This window comes from Carassius carassius, chromosome 35 (genome assembly GCF_963082965.1).
Source record: "Carassius carassius chromosome 35, fCarCar2.1, whole genome shotgun sequence".
In the NCBI taxonomy this organism is placed as follows: domain Eukaryota; kingdom Metazoa; phylum Chordata; class Actinopteri; order Cypriniformes; family Cyprinidae; genus Carassius; species Carassius carassius.
In genome coordinates, this window is record NC_081789.1 from 7,550,973 (window position 1) to 7,567,571 (window position 16,599).

Consider the following 16,599-nt stretch of genomic DNA (forward strand, 5'->3'; position numbering starts at 1 on the left):
ATCTAAGCTATCAAATAAGGGGATTTTGGGGAAAATTACACACTGATGGATTGAAAAGTACATGAAAATCAGAACACACCAGTGCTGTCTGTGCAGCTATAGCTGGTAGTTTGCCCACTGCCCCAGAGGAAGAACATGACATCCTGTCAAACCTCAGAGTACTGCTCACACCAGCGCCAAGACTAGGAGAAAGAGGCAAACGAAAATGCCAAATGAGAAAAGATATGTGTGGCTTGAAATGAGGGATATCCATGTTATCTTAAATAATGACTACCTTATAAGAAAGAGATATTAATAGATTTACTTGTTTTGTATTAAGGTTATTATTTAAATTAACTGCTTTTCCATTTGCAAAAGTTTTATTCAACTGCAGCCACTATTCTCATTGTTGATTCTGAGGTCCTCTAATCCACATTATTTGAATAAACCTTTCACAAACTACACTCATTCCTAACACACAAAAAGAACACAGCTAATGGACATGAACTTGCTCACACAAAAAAAAAAAAAATATATATATATATTTCGTCTTCTGACTGTTTGGGTTAACATTAGGGTTGTGGTGTAAAACATTGCATATTGTGATCATTAGTTCAGGATTATTTGACAATCACAACTAGTTATCAAGGCTTTCAGTGGTGACCACTTGGGTAAACTCTGTTCCTCAAAACCACCACAGGAGGTAAATGGTGTCGTACGCCTGGATAGTGCTGGATATGATCAAACCACCTGGTGATATTCAGATATCGCTCTTTCTCCTGTACAGCCAATTCCACCTTAGAAAAAGTGAGGACAAACATGACAATGTGAACATTAAAGGGATAATGAAATGTATATAACACTAGAGGCATCCAATATAATATCTACAAGAAGTATTTGCCTTCTTAGGCTTTATTAATCAATAAATGCATTTTTACAGCATTTATCTAAATTAAGATAATATTGACCTATTACAATATATATATATATATATATATATATATATATATATATATATATATAAATTGTCTTGGATATTCCAAGCGTTATTATTGCAGTGGGTGGGTGTTTCTCTTTAAAAGTCCAAATTACGTTAAATATAGTGCACATCCATAATAAAACGTCCCTTACACTGCTCCGGGGCATGAATAAAGGCCTCCTGTAGAGATTACATGCGTTTTTGTAAGAAAAATATACTTATTTAAAACATAATAAACACTTTTCTCTCACTTCTGCTGACTGGTGTGCGCAGAAGCTGTTCCGGCAGATGACGTAGGACGTATGCACTGCATGCGCGAGACTATGAGATACGCTAGTCACACAAGTTTGTTTACAGAAGCAAAGTTTCCTTACTTTAGCAAAGGAAAACCAGTCTGTCATTTTTCTAATTCAACTCCTAATTCATGACCTGCGTTTTGATCTCTCTCCGCATTCGTCACTAATCATGCAACACAACATCCTACATACTGATTCCGCATATGGCAGATGGCGGAAGTCATAGAAAAGGGTTTATTACATTTGAAATATGGATATTTTTCTAGCTTGGATTCCCTACAGGAGGTCTTTATTCACCTCCTGGAGCCATGTGAGGTACGTTTTATTATGGATGCGCACACTTTATTTAACATGTTTTAGAGTGTTGAACAGAAACACCCGTCCACTGAAATGACAGAGCTTAGAATTGCCAGGAAAATTTTCTTTTTTGGGTGAACTAACCCTTTAAGTCTAGATCACCCCTCACTACAGTACAGAAGCACCCTCTGTGATTTGATTCTGAAAGTGTACAAAGAAAATGGATTTCTTTACCAAAAGCAGAAGTTGAGTTTTTATTAAATGAAAAAAGGAAAATAAATAGATGGTGTTATTGGGTACACCCTATTCTTGAGAAAAGAGAAAAGGATGGGGAAACAAAGAATGTTGCATTTCTATGAATGCTGTTATATACTGTTAAAAAATACTTTTATTCTATATTTACACTTCAGTTTATGTCAGTTTTATATCTCACTATTTTGTGCAACAGCAGCACCTCCGGGGGTGTGATCTAATGCTGCCTTCACATGCTATTGTAATTATCATAAATACCAGTTTCCTAGTCTGCAAGTTACATTGATAAGTTAGTCATGAATATTTGCATACATGACCATTTTATGCTTATTGCATTATTGAACAAAGCAAAAAAAAAAGTATTTATTTGAATGAAATTTAGAAATCTTCAGCCAGCAGTACATTTATATGGCTCTAATTTAAAAACTGTTGGATATTGACTAAATATCTCCTATACCGTTTGGCTTTAATGAGATTTCCCCAAAAAACTAGCAAGAATGAACTCATGAATGGACCATCAGTTTTCATGTGAATGCAGAATAAAGGTAAAATTTGATTTGCTCAGCTTGTTCCATTATAGGGTGACAAAGGAAAAAAAGACTCTAGGAAACTTTTATTTGTCACAGTGATGCAACTGGCTCTACAACTTGGATAAACAGTTGCGGAAGTAGCACTTTCTGTCCATCAGACAAAACACCATGTTTGTCAAAAGCCAAACACTGTGCAACATACAGCAAAAAAGGACACACACACACACACACACACACACACACACACACACACACACACACATATATACAGTACAGACCAAAAGTTTGGACACACCTTCTCATTCAAAGAGTTTTCTTTATTTTCATGACTATGAAAATTGTAGAGTCACACTGAAGGCATCAAGGGCTATTTGACCAAGAAGGAGAGCGATGGGGTGCTGCGCCAGATGACCTGGCCTCCACAGTCACCGGACCTGAACCCAATTGAGATGGTTTAGGGGTGAGCTGGACCGCAGACAGAAGGCAAAAGGGCCAACAAGTGCTAAGCATCTCTCTGGGAACTCCTTCAAGACTGTTGGAAGACCATTTCAGGTGACTACCTCTTGAAGCTCATCAAGAGAATGCCAAGAGTGTGCAAAGCAGTAATCAAAGCAAAAGGTGGCTACTTTGAAGAACCTAGAATATGACATATATTTTCAGTTGTTTCACACTTTTTTGTTATGTATATAATTCCATATATAATTCCACATGTGTTAATTCATAGTTTTGATGCCTTCAGTGTGAATCTACAATTTTCATAATCATGAAAATAAAGAAGGACCCACTTTATATTAAGTGGCCTTAACTACTATGTAGTTAAATTTTAATTATTAATTTGGTAAAATGCACTTATTGTGCACATACATGTTTTTACATTGTACTTATATCTGAAAAATATCTGCACATAATTACAACTGTAATTAATTTCTGTAATTACATGTATAATTACACGTTGACCCATCCCTTAGACCTTAACACACCCTTAAACTTACCCATACCACCATATCTGTCCCTAACCTTACCTGTTTCCCACCTCCATAGCAGCAAAACAAAAAAAGTTGCAATACAATATGAACACAATAAGTACATTGTATTTATTTTTTGATGTAAGTACATAGTAGTTAAGGCAACTTAATATAAAGTGGGACCATATATATATATATATATATATATATATATATATATATATATATATATATATATACATATTACCAGCGGGTGAATATTTAATTTTTTTTAGAAACTGTATGTCTAACTGACCTTATCTTCAGGAGATTTAAACTGAGTGACACACTAATGCCTTCTGGGTAATGACAACTGTCTGTCAGTCATTTAGTCAGTGAATTAGAAACACTGAAATGGAGAGATTTGATCTTCTATTCTCTTTCTCTCTAATTCTCATTTAATCCCTTTCTTCCTTTCTCAATGGGCTCCTTCAGGCTCCTTAAACTTCCTTGGCTGCTGTCCTGGGAAATGACATCACTACATGTCTCATCTTTTCTGCCGTGTCAGGTTTCTCCTGTGCTTTAAGCATCTTACTGCTTTAATTGGGCGCCCTGCATCACTTCTCTCAAACGAATTGAAGTTCACCGCTGAGGGACTTACAACAATGTGGTGAATGCCGTAATACATGAGGATGTCTGCCAGGGTGAAGACGTTCCCAGCCAGGTAAACTTTGTCCTCAAGGTACTGGTTAAGATCCTGCAAGGGAAGTATAAAAGGACGTCACTCTGGGTCTGCTGTGCTGCCAACAATGGGAATTTTGGAGGGTTAATGGGACGTCTAAAAAGCCATTCTTAAGAATAAAAGAAATAAATCTTCAGATGCATTGAACATGAACAGATTCAAAGCCTGCTTTAAACAAAGCACATTATATGGTACACCAACAATGAAATTGTTTCACGAATAGTTTACTGTTAGAACACTTTTGTTCCATTTACTGCTGTTTAAGAGATCACAGCTACTGGCAGTATAACAGGGCTCCAGACTGAGAATAGAATAAGCACATACTACACTTTTCACCAACTGACAATATAATCACCACTAGCTCCTTTGCATCAGTATGATGTTTGTTAATTGAATATTTAAACCACATGCAAGTGTTTCTTTCACTGCTATATGGATTCTTTGTTTGCTTTGCTTACCATATGCAAAAAACACACAAAGTAACCCATGATAAAGTAAGTCAGTCTTGGTCTCCATGTACTGCAAGTTATTCTTCCATTTACGTCTTATGTGAAATTAACCCGAGAACCTGAGATGTTGCCCTTTCGTTTTTGAAACTTACATCAGTCTTATTATTATTAATGTCTAATTGTTCTTATGACACATAATAAATGGCATTCCAAAGCCATTCATGTTTTAAAAAAGTCTCTTATGCTAATCAAGCATATTTGAATATTTGATTTTATTTTATTATTTGATCAGACATACAGTAAAAACATCAACATTGTGAAATATTATTACAATTTTTTTTTTTCAATCTTATTATATTTTAAGATGTAATTTATTTCTGTAATGGCCAAGCTGAATTTTCAGCAGCCATTACTCCTAGATTCAGTGTGTCACATGATCCTTCCGAAATCACTTAATCACATGATCCTTCCGAAATCACCGAAATCACAATTATTTTATTAGTGTGAAATAAAAGTCTTTTGTAATTATACATGTCTTTATGATCACTTTTGATAAATTTAATATTTTATCCATCAATTTAATCAATCCCTGTGGGATAAAAGTAATAATTTCTTTAAAACAGATTTTACAGACTCAAACCTTTGAACGCTAGTGCATATATTAAATATAGGTGTATTTTTTTTCCATTGCTGTTGCCACCATTTGATAAAAACAATAAGGCCTAGTGCAATAAGGTCCATTTTACATTGTGCTTAAGAACACCCACTTTCTGTGGTAAAATCACTGCTTGTTGCTTTTTTGATCACCTTAATTCATCTGCTTTTACAGCTCAAACTATCTGTATTGTTAAAGGCCTCTTGAGAATGAAGGACCTAAAGCTTGGAGGTATTCGAATACATCAGTGACTGTTAAATTAATAGTAACACTATTTCAGGGACCAATTAGTTGCTTATTCATATTGCTGCAGTACTACTTAAAATGGACCTTAAAATAAAGTGTGACCAAATGAATTGTAATATGTTGTAGTATTATTGGTTATCTGATTGATGGAGTGCAGGCATAGTACAAGTGTGTGTGCTTGTCTGAGTGTGTGTAAAGTGTGTTTCATCTGAACACTGTTCACTGCCTCCATTAGCCCTCAAGACAATGTGCTGTATTGTGCACAAGTGCTGAAGATGCTCCTGTCCCCTGAGACCTGTACAGACACACACACATACACACCACCCCTGCTACAGTATTTAGGCTTTAGAAAGTTTTACATGAAATTCACTCTTGCTTTGTTCAAGGAAGAGTGGCTGGGCAGCTTTTTTTTTTTTTATGAAAAGCAAGTACAGTTGAAATCTGTTCATCATTTAAATCGATCGTGTCTCTATAGAAGACATGTGTTCAACCACTCAATTCATATTTACAATTTACATTTTTGTGAACTACAGTATCTAAGGTGCACAAAAAATGTCATTAATGTTAATGGGACTCCAGATTTATATCCTAAAATAAAATATTTTTGAAGATTTTTTTTGTCTTTGCTGAAATAACGAATCGCCTAATATAGAAGACTATAATTTCACACACCTTAAAGTTTTACTCTGAAACAAAGCTCTCTCTTACAGGTGATTCATCTGTTACATTCTTCCAGGATGAGATCTATTGTGGTCGTTGATGACTCTCGTCATTACTCTGGTGTTGATTCCTGTCAGCTGCAGGACTCTCCTGCTTTAAATGTTGTGATCCTGCCTTACTGAGTGCAGTCAGACAGTGGTCAAGACGATCTACTGAAGTTTAAATGGTTTGTATTACCGTTTCATGTTTTAATTATTATTAAATCCAATTTTTAAATTAAATTAAAGTTCTGACTGTCTTCAGAAAAGACTCAATGCCATTTTGCTTTCATCTTTGCTCCATGTAATACCTTATAAAGTAGTGTTCTTAATTAGGGCTGTAGCTATTGAATATTTCAGTAATCGAGTATTCTACCAAAAATTCCATCGATTGATCGAGTAATCGGATAAAATGTGTTTTTGCTTAATTAAAGTGCAATATTAATTATGCAAGAGAAAATAAGACTCCTGGGTCTTGTGACGGTCGACGGAGGGACCGCACGTTCAACATGGACGTTAATATGCACACATACGCACAAACACACACCGAGACTGTTTGGTGATACAAGAGTTTATTGTAATTATTGATCAGAGAGTGAATGAAATACCTGTAAACTATGTGTATTTTTCCCGTGTAGCGTTTGTCCCGTGATTTTCAGAGTCCTGGTAAGAAACAATGGCAGGAATTATTGGTTCCGCTTAGGGTGGGAATCTACCATGTATTAATTGAGCGTGGGTGTGTCAGGGGCAACGTGGCCGAGTTGTTGCTGTTATTTCCTGTTTAATGTGAACGAATTAATGACATCAAAGTAGATCTATGAAGTAGAACATCATGCCAATATGTTTCTTTCAGACTCTGTATATTTAAGGGAACGTGTAAAGTGTTTTCTGTGAGTTTGTCCCTCCACATATGTATGTGGCCACCAGTATAAATGTGAATGTCTTTGTAATGGAAGGTAGTCTGTGTTTGTTTCTGCAGTGGAGAGTGTGGCCTGAGGGTTGCAGGTATTTTATTCACTCTCTGACCAATAATTACAATAAACTCTTGTATCACCAAACAGTCTCGGTGTGTGTTTGTGCGTATGTGTGCATATTAACGTCCATGTTGAACGTGCGGTCCCTCCGTGACCGTCACAGGTCTCTTAAAATGGACAACTAAGTTTCCTTTTTTAGAAAAAAAATATTTTTATTTTTTAAATGCATAGAATGCAATGCATACATCAAAAATAAACATTTAATTATTACCCATTGTTCCTCTGTCTGTACTTGAACTGTGAACAATGACAAGAAAGTTGACAGATGAATTAAGTGCATTTAAGTGCCATTCAGTTGGGGTTTTAAATAGAGCATTTTCTGAGATGCACATTAAACATTAAACACATAAAACATTAATTTAATTTATCTTTAATTATTGAAAATTAACTTAACTTTTTGGTAAACAAAGGGGATTTACTATTAAAAATAAAACATGGAAGAAATGTTGTGTGATTAAACCTTAAAAAAAAAATAATAATGTTTGATTTCTTTTTTTAGTGGTAGGCTATGTACATTCCGCGGAACAATAGTCTTTAACCGGACTTTTATTTTGACGGGTTGACGTACCTTTACAGTTCTGTGTATGTGATGTGACGCTAATTTTACTCCAAGTCAAATGCTCATGAAGTGACTGTCAGATCAGTTCTGGAGATGTTGTTCATGTGTTCACGTCCTAGAGAACTCTCAGTGTATAAGCCCTGAGCTAGAAAGTTTGTCCGTTTTTAGATCCTCTCGGGTGCAGAACCTAGGTATTATTATTGACCAACACTTAAAATTTGATAGACATATCTCTTCTGTTATTGGATCCAGTTTCTATAAGCTTCGTTTACTGTCTAAAATTAAAAACTTTCTCACTCCAAAAACTCTAGACATGGCTGTTCATGCATTTGTTACATCGCGTCTAGATTACTGCAATTATTTATATCGCGGTATATCTAAATCTCAAATTGCACGACTTCAGCTTGTCCAAAATGCTGCAGCCAGACTTCTTTTAAACTGTCGTAAACATGAACACATCACTCCAATTCTTAGATCCCTTCACTGGTTGCCAATTTCTCAGAGAATAGACTTTAAAATTATCCTCTTCATTTATAAATCCCTTCATAACAAAGCTCCTGTCTATTTATCTAAACTTCTTCATCCTTATACTCCATCAAGAAGCCTACGATCCTGTGACCAGGCCCTGTTGGTGGTCCCTCGCGTTAGGCTAAAGCGTAGAGGGGAGCGTGCATTAGCGGTGGTTGGGCCACGACTCTGGAATACCCTGCCTTTAGAGATTAGACTGGCCCCTTCCTTGTCTATTTTTAAGTCCTTGCTAAAAACTTTTTTATTTTCCTTAGTGTACTGACTACTGTGATATGCTAAATTTTGAAATGGGTGATTTTACATTTTTGTCTGGTCTATTTTTCAGGTATGTGTAATATTCTTGCTCTTCTCATAGGTGTGATCGACAAAGGAAAAAAAGCAGGAAACTATACGGTGCACTTACATCCCCCCCCCCCCCACCACACGCACACAGTGCTTATTATTATTAGTAATATTATTAATAATAAATTAATACAAAATATTGTACTTGTTTTTTGTTTAAATTAATTTATACATTAAATAATTAAAAAAGGGAAGAAAAATTTAAATACACATCTAAGTTGATCACAGAAGATGATTATTAGGTTGAACGTTCAGAATACAATTCCATAGGTTATATTTCAGCACGAATTTCGTGAATAGACAGCGACTCTTAAGTAGCACGTAGAACGCGTTCATGTCAAGTAAAGTTTTTGGGAAAAGCGCGTGGAATTGTGGCGAGCGTTTATAACCTGGCTTGCACGTTGAGAGCGCTCTTCAGAGCTAAGATACATTGTTATCGGGAAACTCGACCCAGATCAGATTTAAGCATTCATTAAAGTGAATCGGTTCAAAGGAGTCATTAGTTCGCAAATCGGACGAGTCATTAGTGGACAGATATGCTCATAAGCTCCGCGCATATAACGTTACTCCCAAATATATTTTTAGGTCGCACAGATTACATTTCAGGAGCATATGCGACAAAAATGTTGGCAATTTCGAGCCTTGTAGAAGCTGCTAAACTTTCTAGCTAAAAGTAAGCAATAACCAACATGCCGTTACTTTGCTAAGTTAGCCCAGAATCGTTTAACATTAATGTTATGGAATCATGACAAAAGTGATCAATTGATTGGTTAAATTTTACTAGACCTGAAAAATGAGGTCTTACATGAAGGTCTTACATTTGCTTACATGAATCACCCGTGTTCACGGTCTTCATCAGTCAACTGAAGCTGTTCACGTGAGTAGATGGTTGGGTGTGTGCGCATTCAGAACGGTGCGCCTTTGAACTTCAATCATGACAAATTATTGGACTACTTGCGGAGTGACATGACGACATGATTCAAAGGCAATTGACGTTACAAAAATACAAAAAAAGGTTGACAGCGGTGAGCGATCATTATGTTTACCAATACCTGACCCATCGCATCCACCTACACCCCGAGCTGAAAGTACCGCGAGCGTCACGCGCGCTTCAGTGTGTGTTAATAAAGGAAGATGCGTTCTGCTCCATTCATTAACAGAGACACGCAGAACATGCAGGATTCATATTTAAATAGACTGTTCCGGCATAATATTTACAGATATTAGTCCATATCGTGATTTGATGTACAACCCGAATTCCAGAAAAGTTGGGACGTTTTTTTAATTTTAATAAAATGAAAACTAAAGGAATTTCAAATCACATGAGCCAATATTTTATTCACAATAGAACATAGATAACGTTGCAAATGTTTAAACTGAGAAATTTTACACTTTTATCCACTTAATTAGCTCATTTAAAATTTAATGCCTGCTACAGGTCTCAAAAAAGTTGGCACGGGGGCAACAAATGGCTAAAAAAGCAAGCAGTTTTGAAAAGATTCAGCTGGGAGAACATCTAGTGATTAATTAAGTTAATTGATATCAGGTCTGTAACATGATTAGCTATAAAAGCTTTGTCTTAGAGAAGCAGAGTCTCTCAGAAGTAAAGATGGGCAGAGGCTCTCCAATCTGTGAAAGACTGCGTAAAAAAATTGTGGAAAACTTTAAAAACAATGTTCCTCAACGTCAAATTGCAAAGGCTTTGCAAATCTCATCATCTACAGTGCATAACATCATCAAAAGATTCAGAGAAACTGGAGAAATTTCTGTGCGTAAGGGACAAGGCCGGAGACCTTTATTGGATGCCCGTGGTCTTCGGGCTCTCAGACGACACTGCATCACTCATCGGCATGATTGTGTCAATGACATTACTAAATGGGCCCAGGAATACTTTCAGAAACCACTGTCGGTAAACACAATCCGCCGTGCCATCAGCAGATGCCAACTAAAGCTCTATCATGCAAAAAGGAAGCTATATGTGAACATGGTCCAGAAGCGCCGTCGTGTCCTGTGGGCCAAGGCTCATTTAAAATGGACTATTTCAAAGTGGAATAGTGTTTGATGGTCAGACGAGTCCAAATTTGACATTCTTGTTGGAAATCACGGACGCCGTGTCCTCCGGGCTAAAGAGGAGGGAGACCTTCCAGCATGTTATCAGCGTTCAGTTCAAAAGCCAGCATCTCTGATGGTATGGGGGTGCATAAGTGCATACGGTATGGGCAGCTTGCATGTTTTGGAAGGCTCTGTGAATGCTGAAAGGTATATAAAGGTTTTAGAGCAACATATGCTTCCCTCCAAACAACGTCTATTTCAGGGAAGGCCTTGTTTATTTCAGCAGGACAATGCAAAACCACATACTGCAGCTATAACAACAGCATGGCTTCGTCGTAGAAGAGTCCGGGTGCTAACCTGGGCTGCCTGCAGTCCAGATCTTTCACCTATAGAGAACATTTGGCGCATCATTAAACGAAAAATACGTCAAAGACGACCACGAACTCTTCAGCAGCTGGAAATCTATATAAGGCAAGAATGGGACCAAATTCCAACAGCAAAACTCCAGCAACTCATAGCCTCAATGCCCAGACGTCTTCAAACTGTTTTGAAAAGAAAAGGAGATGCTACACCATGGTAAACATGCCCCGTCCCAACTATTTTGAGACCTGTAGCAGAAATCAAAATTGAAATGAGCTCATTTTGTGCATAAAATTGTAAACTTTCTCAGTTTAAACATTTGCTATGTTATCTATGTTCTATTGTGAATAAAATATTGGCTCATGTGATTTGAAAGTCTTTTAGTTTTCATTTTATTAAAATTTAAAAAACGTCCCAACTTTTCCGGAATTCGGGTTGTAAGTGCAATGACCTATTTTTGATTAATTCATTCAAAATTTGGCAAATTCCGTGCCATTCCGCGTTAAACTGTAAATTCTGTTTTTATGACTGGATTCCGCGATTCCCTCCGCGTTTTCTGCATCGAGGAAATCATAGGGCCCTAGTTGTGGTATAACAGCTCTATCTTGCAATGGACACACGCCACGACGTTCTCTTTACGATTGCCCGCGCCCTCAAATCAAAACACTGCTGATTCCTTTCAGTATGAGATTTCGGAAGCAGCGCTTGTGACTAAAGTCTCAAATCTGCCCCCCTAAAACGGCTAATTCTAATTCGGCATAACTTTGATTATCACTGTTGCTGCCAGGGCCATGTTGTGAATATGCTATTTCTTTGTGAAAGCGAAGCTACTTTGTTTGGCCTTCCAAAAAAGGACCCAACTAGAAATCAGTGGTTAAGATGTCTCAGAAGAGTTCAGCCCAAATATTCAGGTATGTGCAGCACATTTTATGGAAGACTGTTTCCTGATCCTTGGAGAGAAGACTACAATCCTGGCTGTTGTGACTCAGAGTCTCTAAGTAGGTTTACATATGTAAAGGATTTGCCACTGATGATTCAAATGTGAGTTTTAAGCAGTTTAGAGTAGCGCTTGTCGTTTGTCATTTCTCCAATCACAAATGCAGACATGGTTTTACGTTTATGCGTAAAAAGACAGTATAAGTAATTATAATCTGTAATTATGTCCCCACTGGATGCAACAAATGGTTCTTTTGTAATGGGTTTTATTGTTTTTGTCTTGTCGCGTCGGTGTTCTGACCAGGATACGCATCACAGTATGGCAAGGGGCGTAACATTTCTGTCACAAGCTTGAGGCATTCGGCCAATAACAACACACTGGATAGCTGGCCAATCAGAGCACACCTCGCTTTTCACGCTTTTTACTTTTAACGATGAGCTTTGTAAAAATCAACAAGTTTCAGAAAGGCGGGGCATAGAGGAGAAACAATAATGTACATTATGTGGAAAAAAATATTTTTTTTTACCTTAAACTGCATAAACACATTTATAACACCAAATACACAAAATAATGTTCTTTTTAGCAACATCATATGACCCCTTTTACAAACAGCCTGTGCACAGTTTTTGTCTTCCCACATAACGGATCTGCATGCCCTGCTGTAAATTTTGACCGGTTAATGAAAAACTAGCTTACGTGGATTCTACACATATAAACAATTTGGATAAGGTATCTAGAATTATTTATGGAGCAGATAAAATACATATAATCATTTAGTAATCAATTACCATTTTGACCTAATCCTTCTTTATTTAAAAGCAGAAATGTGATGTTTACCGTTTTATGAAACCTTTTGAAAGTTTTATTTTGCACATCTTATTAGATAAACTGTAAAATCAAGACATCATTGGTCATTGTATTGTTTTAGTCTTTATGCAAACAAAAAGTCATTTATTTGTCGTTTATTGATTTTAAATATAAAACTTGGTGAAATGATTTGTGTGTTAGTACCTTTTGAACATTTTCAGTACATTTTAAAAATACAGTGATAATACTGATAACCATGATAATTTTGGTCACTATAAAACTGTGAAAATAAATGTTCATACTGTGACATCTCTAGTAGTCATGTAAAACAAATATACAGAAATAATTTATTGACAGACATTGCTCAGGCATTTCAGAAATATCAAAACAGCACTTCAGATGCTGTGCAATGAGATCAGCCTGCTGGTTAGTCAAGTTATCCAGTCACATCGTGCAAAATCACATGACTTTTAATGTGCATGGTGGAATTTATTCAATTAAAGTGTTTCCATTGTAGTTTATGTGCATTTTTATTACTGGTAAAAAAAAAATATCCTATTCAATTGTGTGCATAAATAAACATTTTATTTTTTGTGCATTTAGAATACATTTTTGTACAAAAGTTTTTAGTAAATCATGATATGTTTGTGAAAAAGTTCTGTGTCAAATAAACATTTGCTTCTTGAACAAAACAGTAGGTTGAGATTGTATTAAAGAATACAAGGGCACAATAAGTTTAAAAAAATATGTGCATGGATAAATCATTAATAATAAATACAGCAATATTCCATAAAAAATAATCATTGCCTATTTTAATGTCAAGGTGACTTTTAATATGAATATCTCACAGTTATTTCACATTTAATCTTAATGTTGTCTGAAGCATTGTTGGACATAAAACAGTGCAGTACAATGTGTACTCTTTAACCCCAAATCATTGTCACATCTTACCTTCAAAATAACTTTGACTTCTTCTTTAGAACAGTTATCTAGTCGTGTTACTCGGTGTTCGAGCCATTGCTGGACCACAGCTCTCCGTTCAGCGCTGTCTCCTAACAGCTCAGATCTCTCAGCCTCATGGACCAGATGGGACGCTATAGTGACTAGACCAATCAATGCTGGCCCATTATTGTTTTGGAGAACAGGGACCTACAAATGGACAAAAAAAAAAAATAAAGGTTAAAAATCTACCTGAAAGCAATCAGCAGGGGTAGATCTATTCATTAAATGTCTGTGTTAAGTCAAAGCAATGCTGGAAGTGCGGAGAAAAAAAAAAGCTGATTTAAATATATAAAAAAAAAAATGCAAGTGGTAGGTTTAGCTGTCAAGAAATTGGCAAGTGTTTCATCAAATTCATATTAAAGAACTAGGCTAAAGTTTGTACAGGTTTTCAGGTTGATGAAGAGATTTATCACTTAAACATTTCAGAATTTGCTAAATTAATTTCATTAACTTCATATTGATGTACAGTGATGACCAATCACACTCAGTTTTCAATCCTAAGACTAATATTAACATTGATATTACCATGGATATTATACATAACACATTTTATGTCATTTTATTTGTGTCACGGCTGCAGAGATTTCGTTTCGTATATATATATATATTCATTCATCTTCAGAACACAATTGAGATAACTAGACAATGGAGTATCAGACAGCTATTAATGACAGAATTTTCATTTTTGGGTGAACTAACACTTTAAATTGCTACAATGGCCATGTGTGTGTGTTTTTATGTGCATCTGTAAAAATCACCCAGTATATTTTATGTTCCGAATGCTCTCTTACATGTTATCTGAAACAGCTTATAAATGAAACTGTTCTTTTATTTTTTCCACATGGTGCTTTCTTGTTTTCGGTGCTTCAGATCACAGCCACAGCTCACACTAACACAGATCTGACAGTAAGACTACAACTAACACATGATCGCTTGTTTAAATAAATAATAATAATAATAATAAATCATCAGAATTTATGAACTTATGAAACACTCATGTCAAAATCCTGCTTAATACAAATCTGAAATAAATCCCCATTGATTTTACACCAGTCATTGATTCATACGATCTCTAATAGGTCACACCACACACAAACGCATCTGTAAAATTTATTACAGCCTCGTAACTCCACGTATATGACATTCATTGATTGATTCACCTTTTTCCCTCCTTGCGTGCTGTATTTATTTGGCTTTTTTAATCCTAGAAATCTCTCCAACGAGCTTAGCTCCCTTAACGCCATCTTGATCACACCGGAAACAAAGCGGACACATAAAGCGCTCGCTGATTGGTGGAGATGCTCCAGTCGCGCCTCGCTTACGTCATGATGGACAGAAGAGACATGTCTTGTTTATATGATTTTATTATTTTTTCTAGCACATTTTTCTTTTTATAAGTTTTCATGCGGAAAAACTTGACACAATACGACTTCCAATTCAATAAATATAATTAATTAAAATATTATATTTGAAGAGTTCGATTCCAAAATGCGATAAAAGCCTTTTTTATTTATTTATTTATTTATTAGATTTTTATTGAGTTTCCGCCAAAATCAGTATTTAATCTGATCTGTATTGAAAGTCCATTTTTAATTTTACGCAACATGCGATATCCGTGTTATTCTGTCATGTTTTCTCCCTATCTTTCCAAACCGTTAAAAACGCCAGTCTCCCTTCTCTGCGGAATGCCATACATCCGCTCAACCAATCACAGCGCACCAATCCACGCATTGTAATAGTGGCTGACAAGCTAAGCAATATCACTTTTCATAATCGCAAATGAATCACGTTGCTTGTCAGTGATCTACAGGTCTGTGTATTAAATGCCGCTCCAACTGAAAGCATGTGATGGAGATTTAGGTTAATACTAATCACAGAACCGGTGTTCTGGCTTGACAGACTAGATGTGCATCACAGTCGCATGCGAATTATTGTGCAGCCCTAAAAAAATTAAAAATAAAAACAGATTGCCGGCATTGATGAACCTGTGGTGGTTTCTGCGGTGGGGAAGAAACAAGCTAAGTTCAGAGGCTGTTATTTATATTGATTCAATGGGTTTATTGCATTTTGGGAAAAAAATTATCAGTTTTTATTTTTTTATAATAAATCTTGAAAACCAAAATCTGGATTAATTATTTTTCTTATTATAACCTAAAGACGCTATGTGAAAGTTTGAAACATAGCGATTTTCATCTTGCCACTTTCTTGGTAAAGAAAACACTTTTTTATTTTTTAGAATTAACACAAAATTATATTACTGACATCATTATTTCTAAGGGCAAAGTTTAAAAGATGCCTCCCCTTCTTAATTTGTGGTCAGCCACAAAGGATAAACTACAGTCCTACTCAGCAATACTGTTTGACAATTTGTCAAATTTGCCAATTCATGCATTTTGGAATTATCTTCCCAGTGAAGCATACAACGTACTTAATATGTAAGTAGGCTACATACATACATAATTATTTTTATTATTGTTACTATTACTTATGCATTGTTAAAATTAAATTAGTAAACATCTTTGCATTTGTAGACAACTCATGGATTCATTCCACTGTATTTTTTTATTTATTTTGCAGTTTATTGAGATTTAGGCTACTGAGAATACATACATTTGAATTCACAATGGACCCACTCAATCAGCAAATTCTTGAGCGAGTCTTTGTTCTTTTATTGTTCCAACCACAGTTAGGATTTGTAACTTGTATGAGTGTTCACTGAAACAAGACCCATCATACAGATCAAAGAGATGCTGACTTCACAGGAAGAACCCACCGACACAGAATCCAGACTGGTTTTTAGATCCTGTATGGATGTATTGTAAACACAATTTTCCCATGTTTGTTTTCATGCAATCATAAGTATCTTCTTGATGGAGATTTAAGAAGAAAAAAAAATGCCTGTGATCTTGCC

General features: G+C 35.8%; 1 protein-coding gene across 1 annotated transcript; it reads right to left on the reverse strand.

The window, feature by feature from the left end:
- Positions 1-584: 584 nt before the first annotated feature.
- Positions 585-14,992, reverse strand: eef1e1 (eukaryotic translation elongation factor 1 epsilon 1). Its single transcript, XM_059524376.1, has 4 exons — positions 14,849-14,992; positions 13,638-13,835; positions 3,939-4,034; positions 585-776 (listed from the first exon to the last, which is right to left on the reverse strand). Exons 1-4 carry the CDS (start codon positions 14,930-14,932, stop codon positions 633-635), a joined length of 522 nt encoding a protein of 173 aa, XP_059380359.1. The 5' UTR covers positions 14,933-14,992; the 3' UTR covers positions 585-632.
- Between the last annotated feature and the right edge of the window lie 1,607 nt (positions 14,993-16,599).

Coding starts and splice junctions, on each gene's coding strand:
- eef1e1 (XM_059524376.1), bottom strand. CDS start 14,932: ATGGCGTTAAGGGAGCTAAGCTCGTTGGAGAGATTTCTAGGATTAAAA. Junction 4,035..13,637: donor AAGTCAAAGTTATTTTGAAG/GTAAGATGTGAC, acceptor CTTCCCTTGCAG/GATCTTAACCAGTACCTTGA. Junction 777..3,938: donor ACGGCATTCACCACATTGTT/GTAAGTCCCTCA, acceptor ACTTTTTCTAAG/GTGGAATTGGCTGTACAGGA.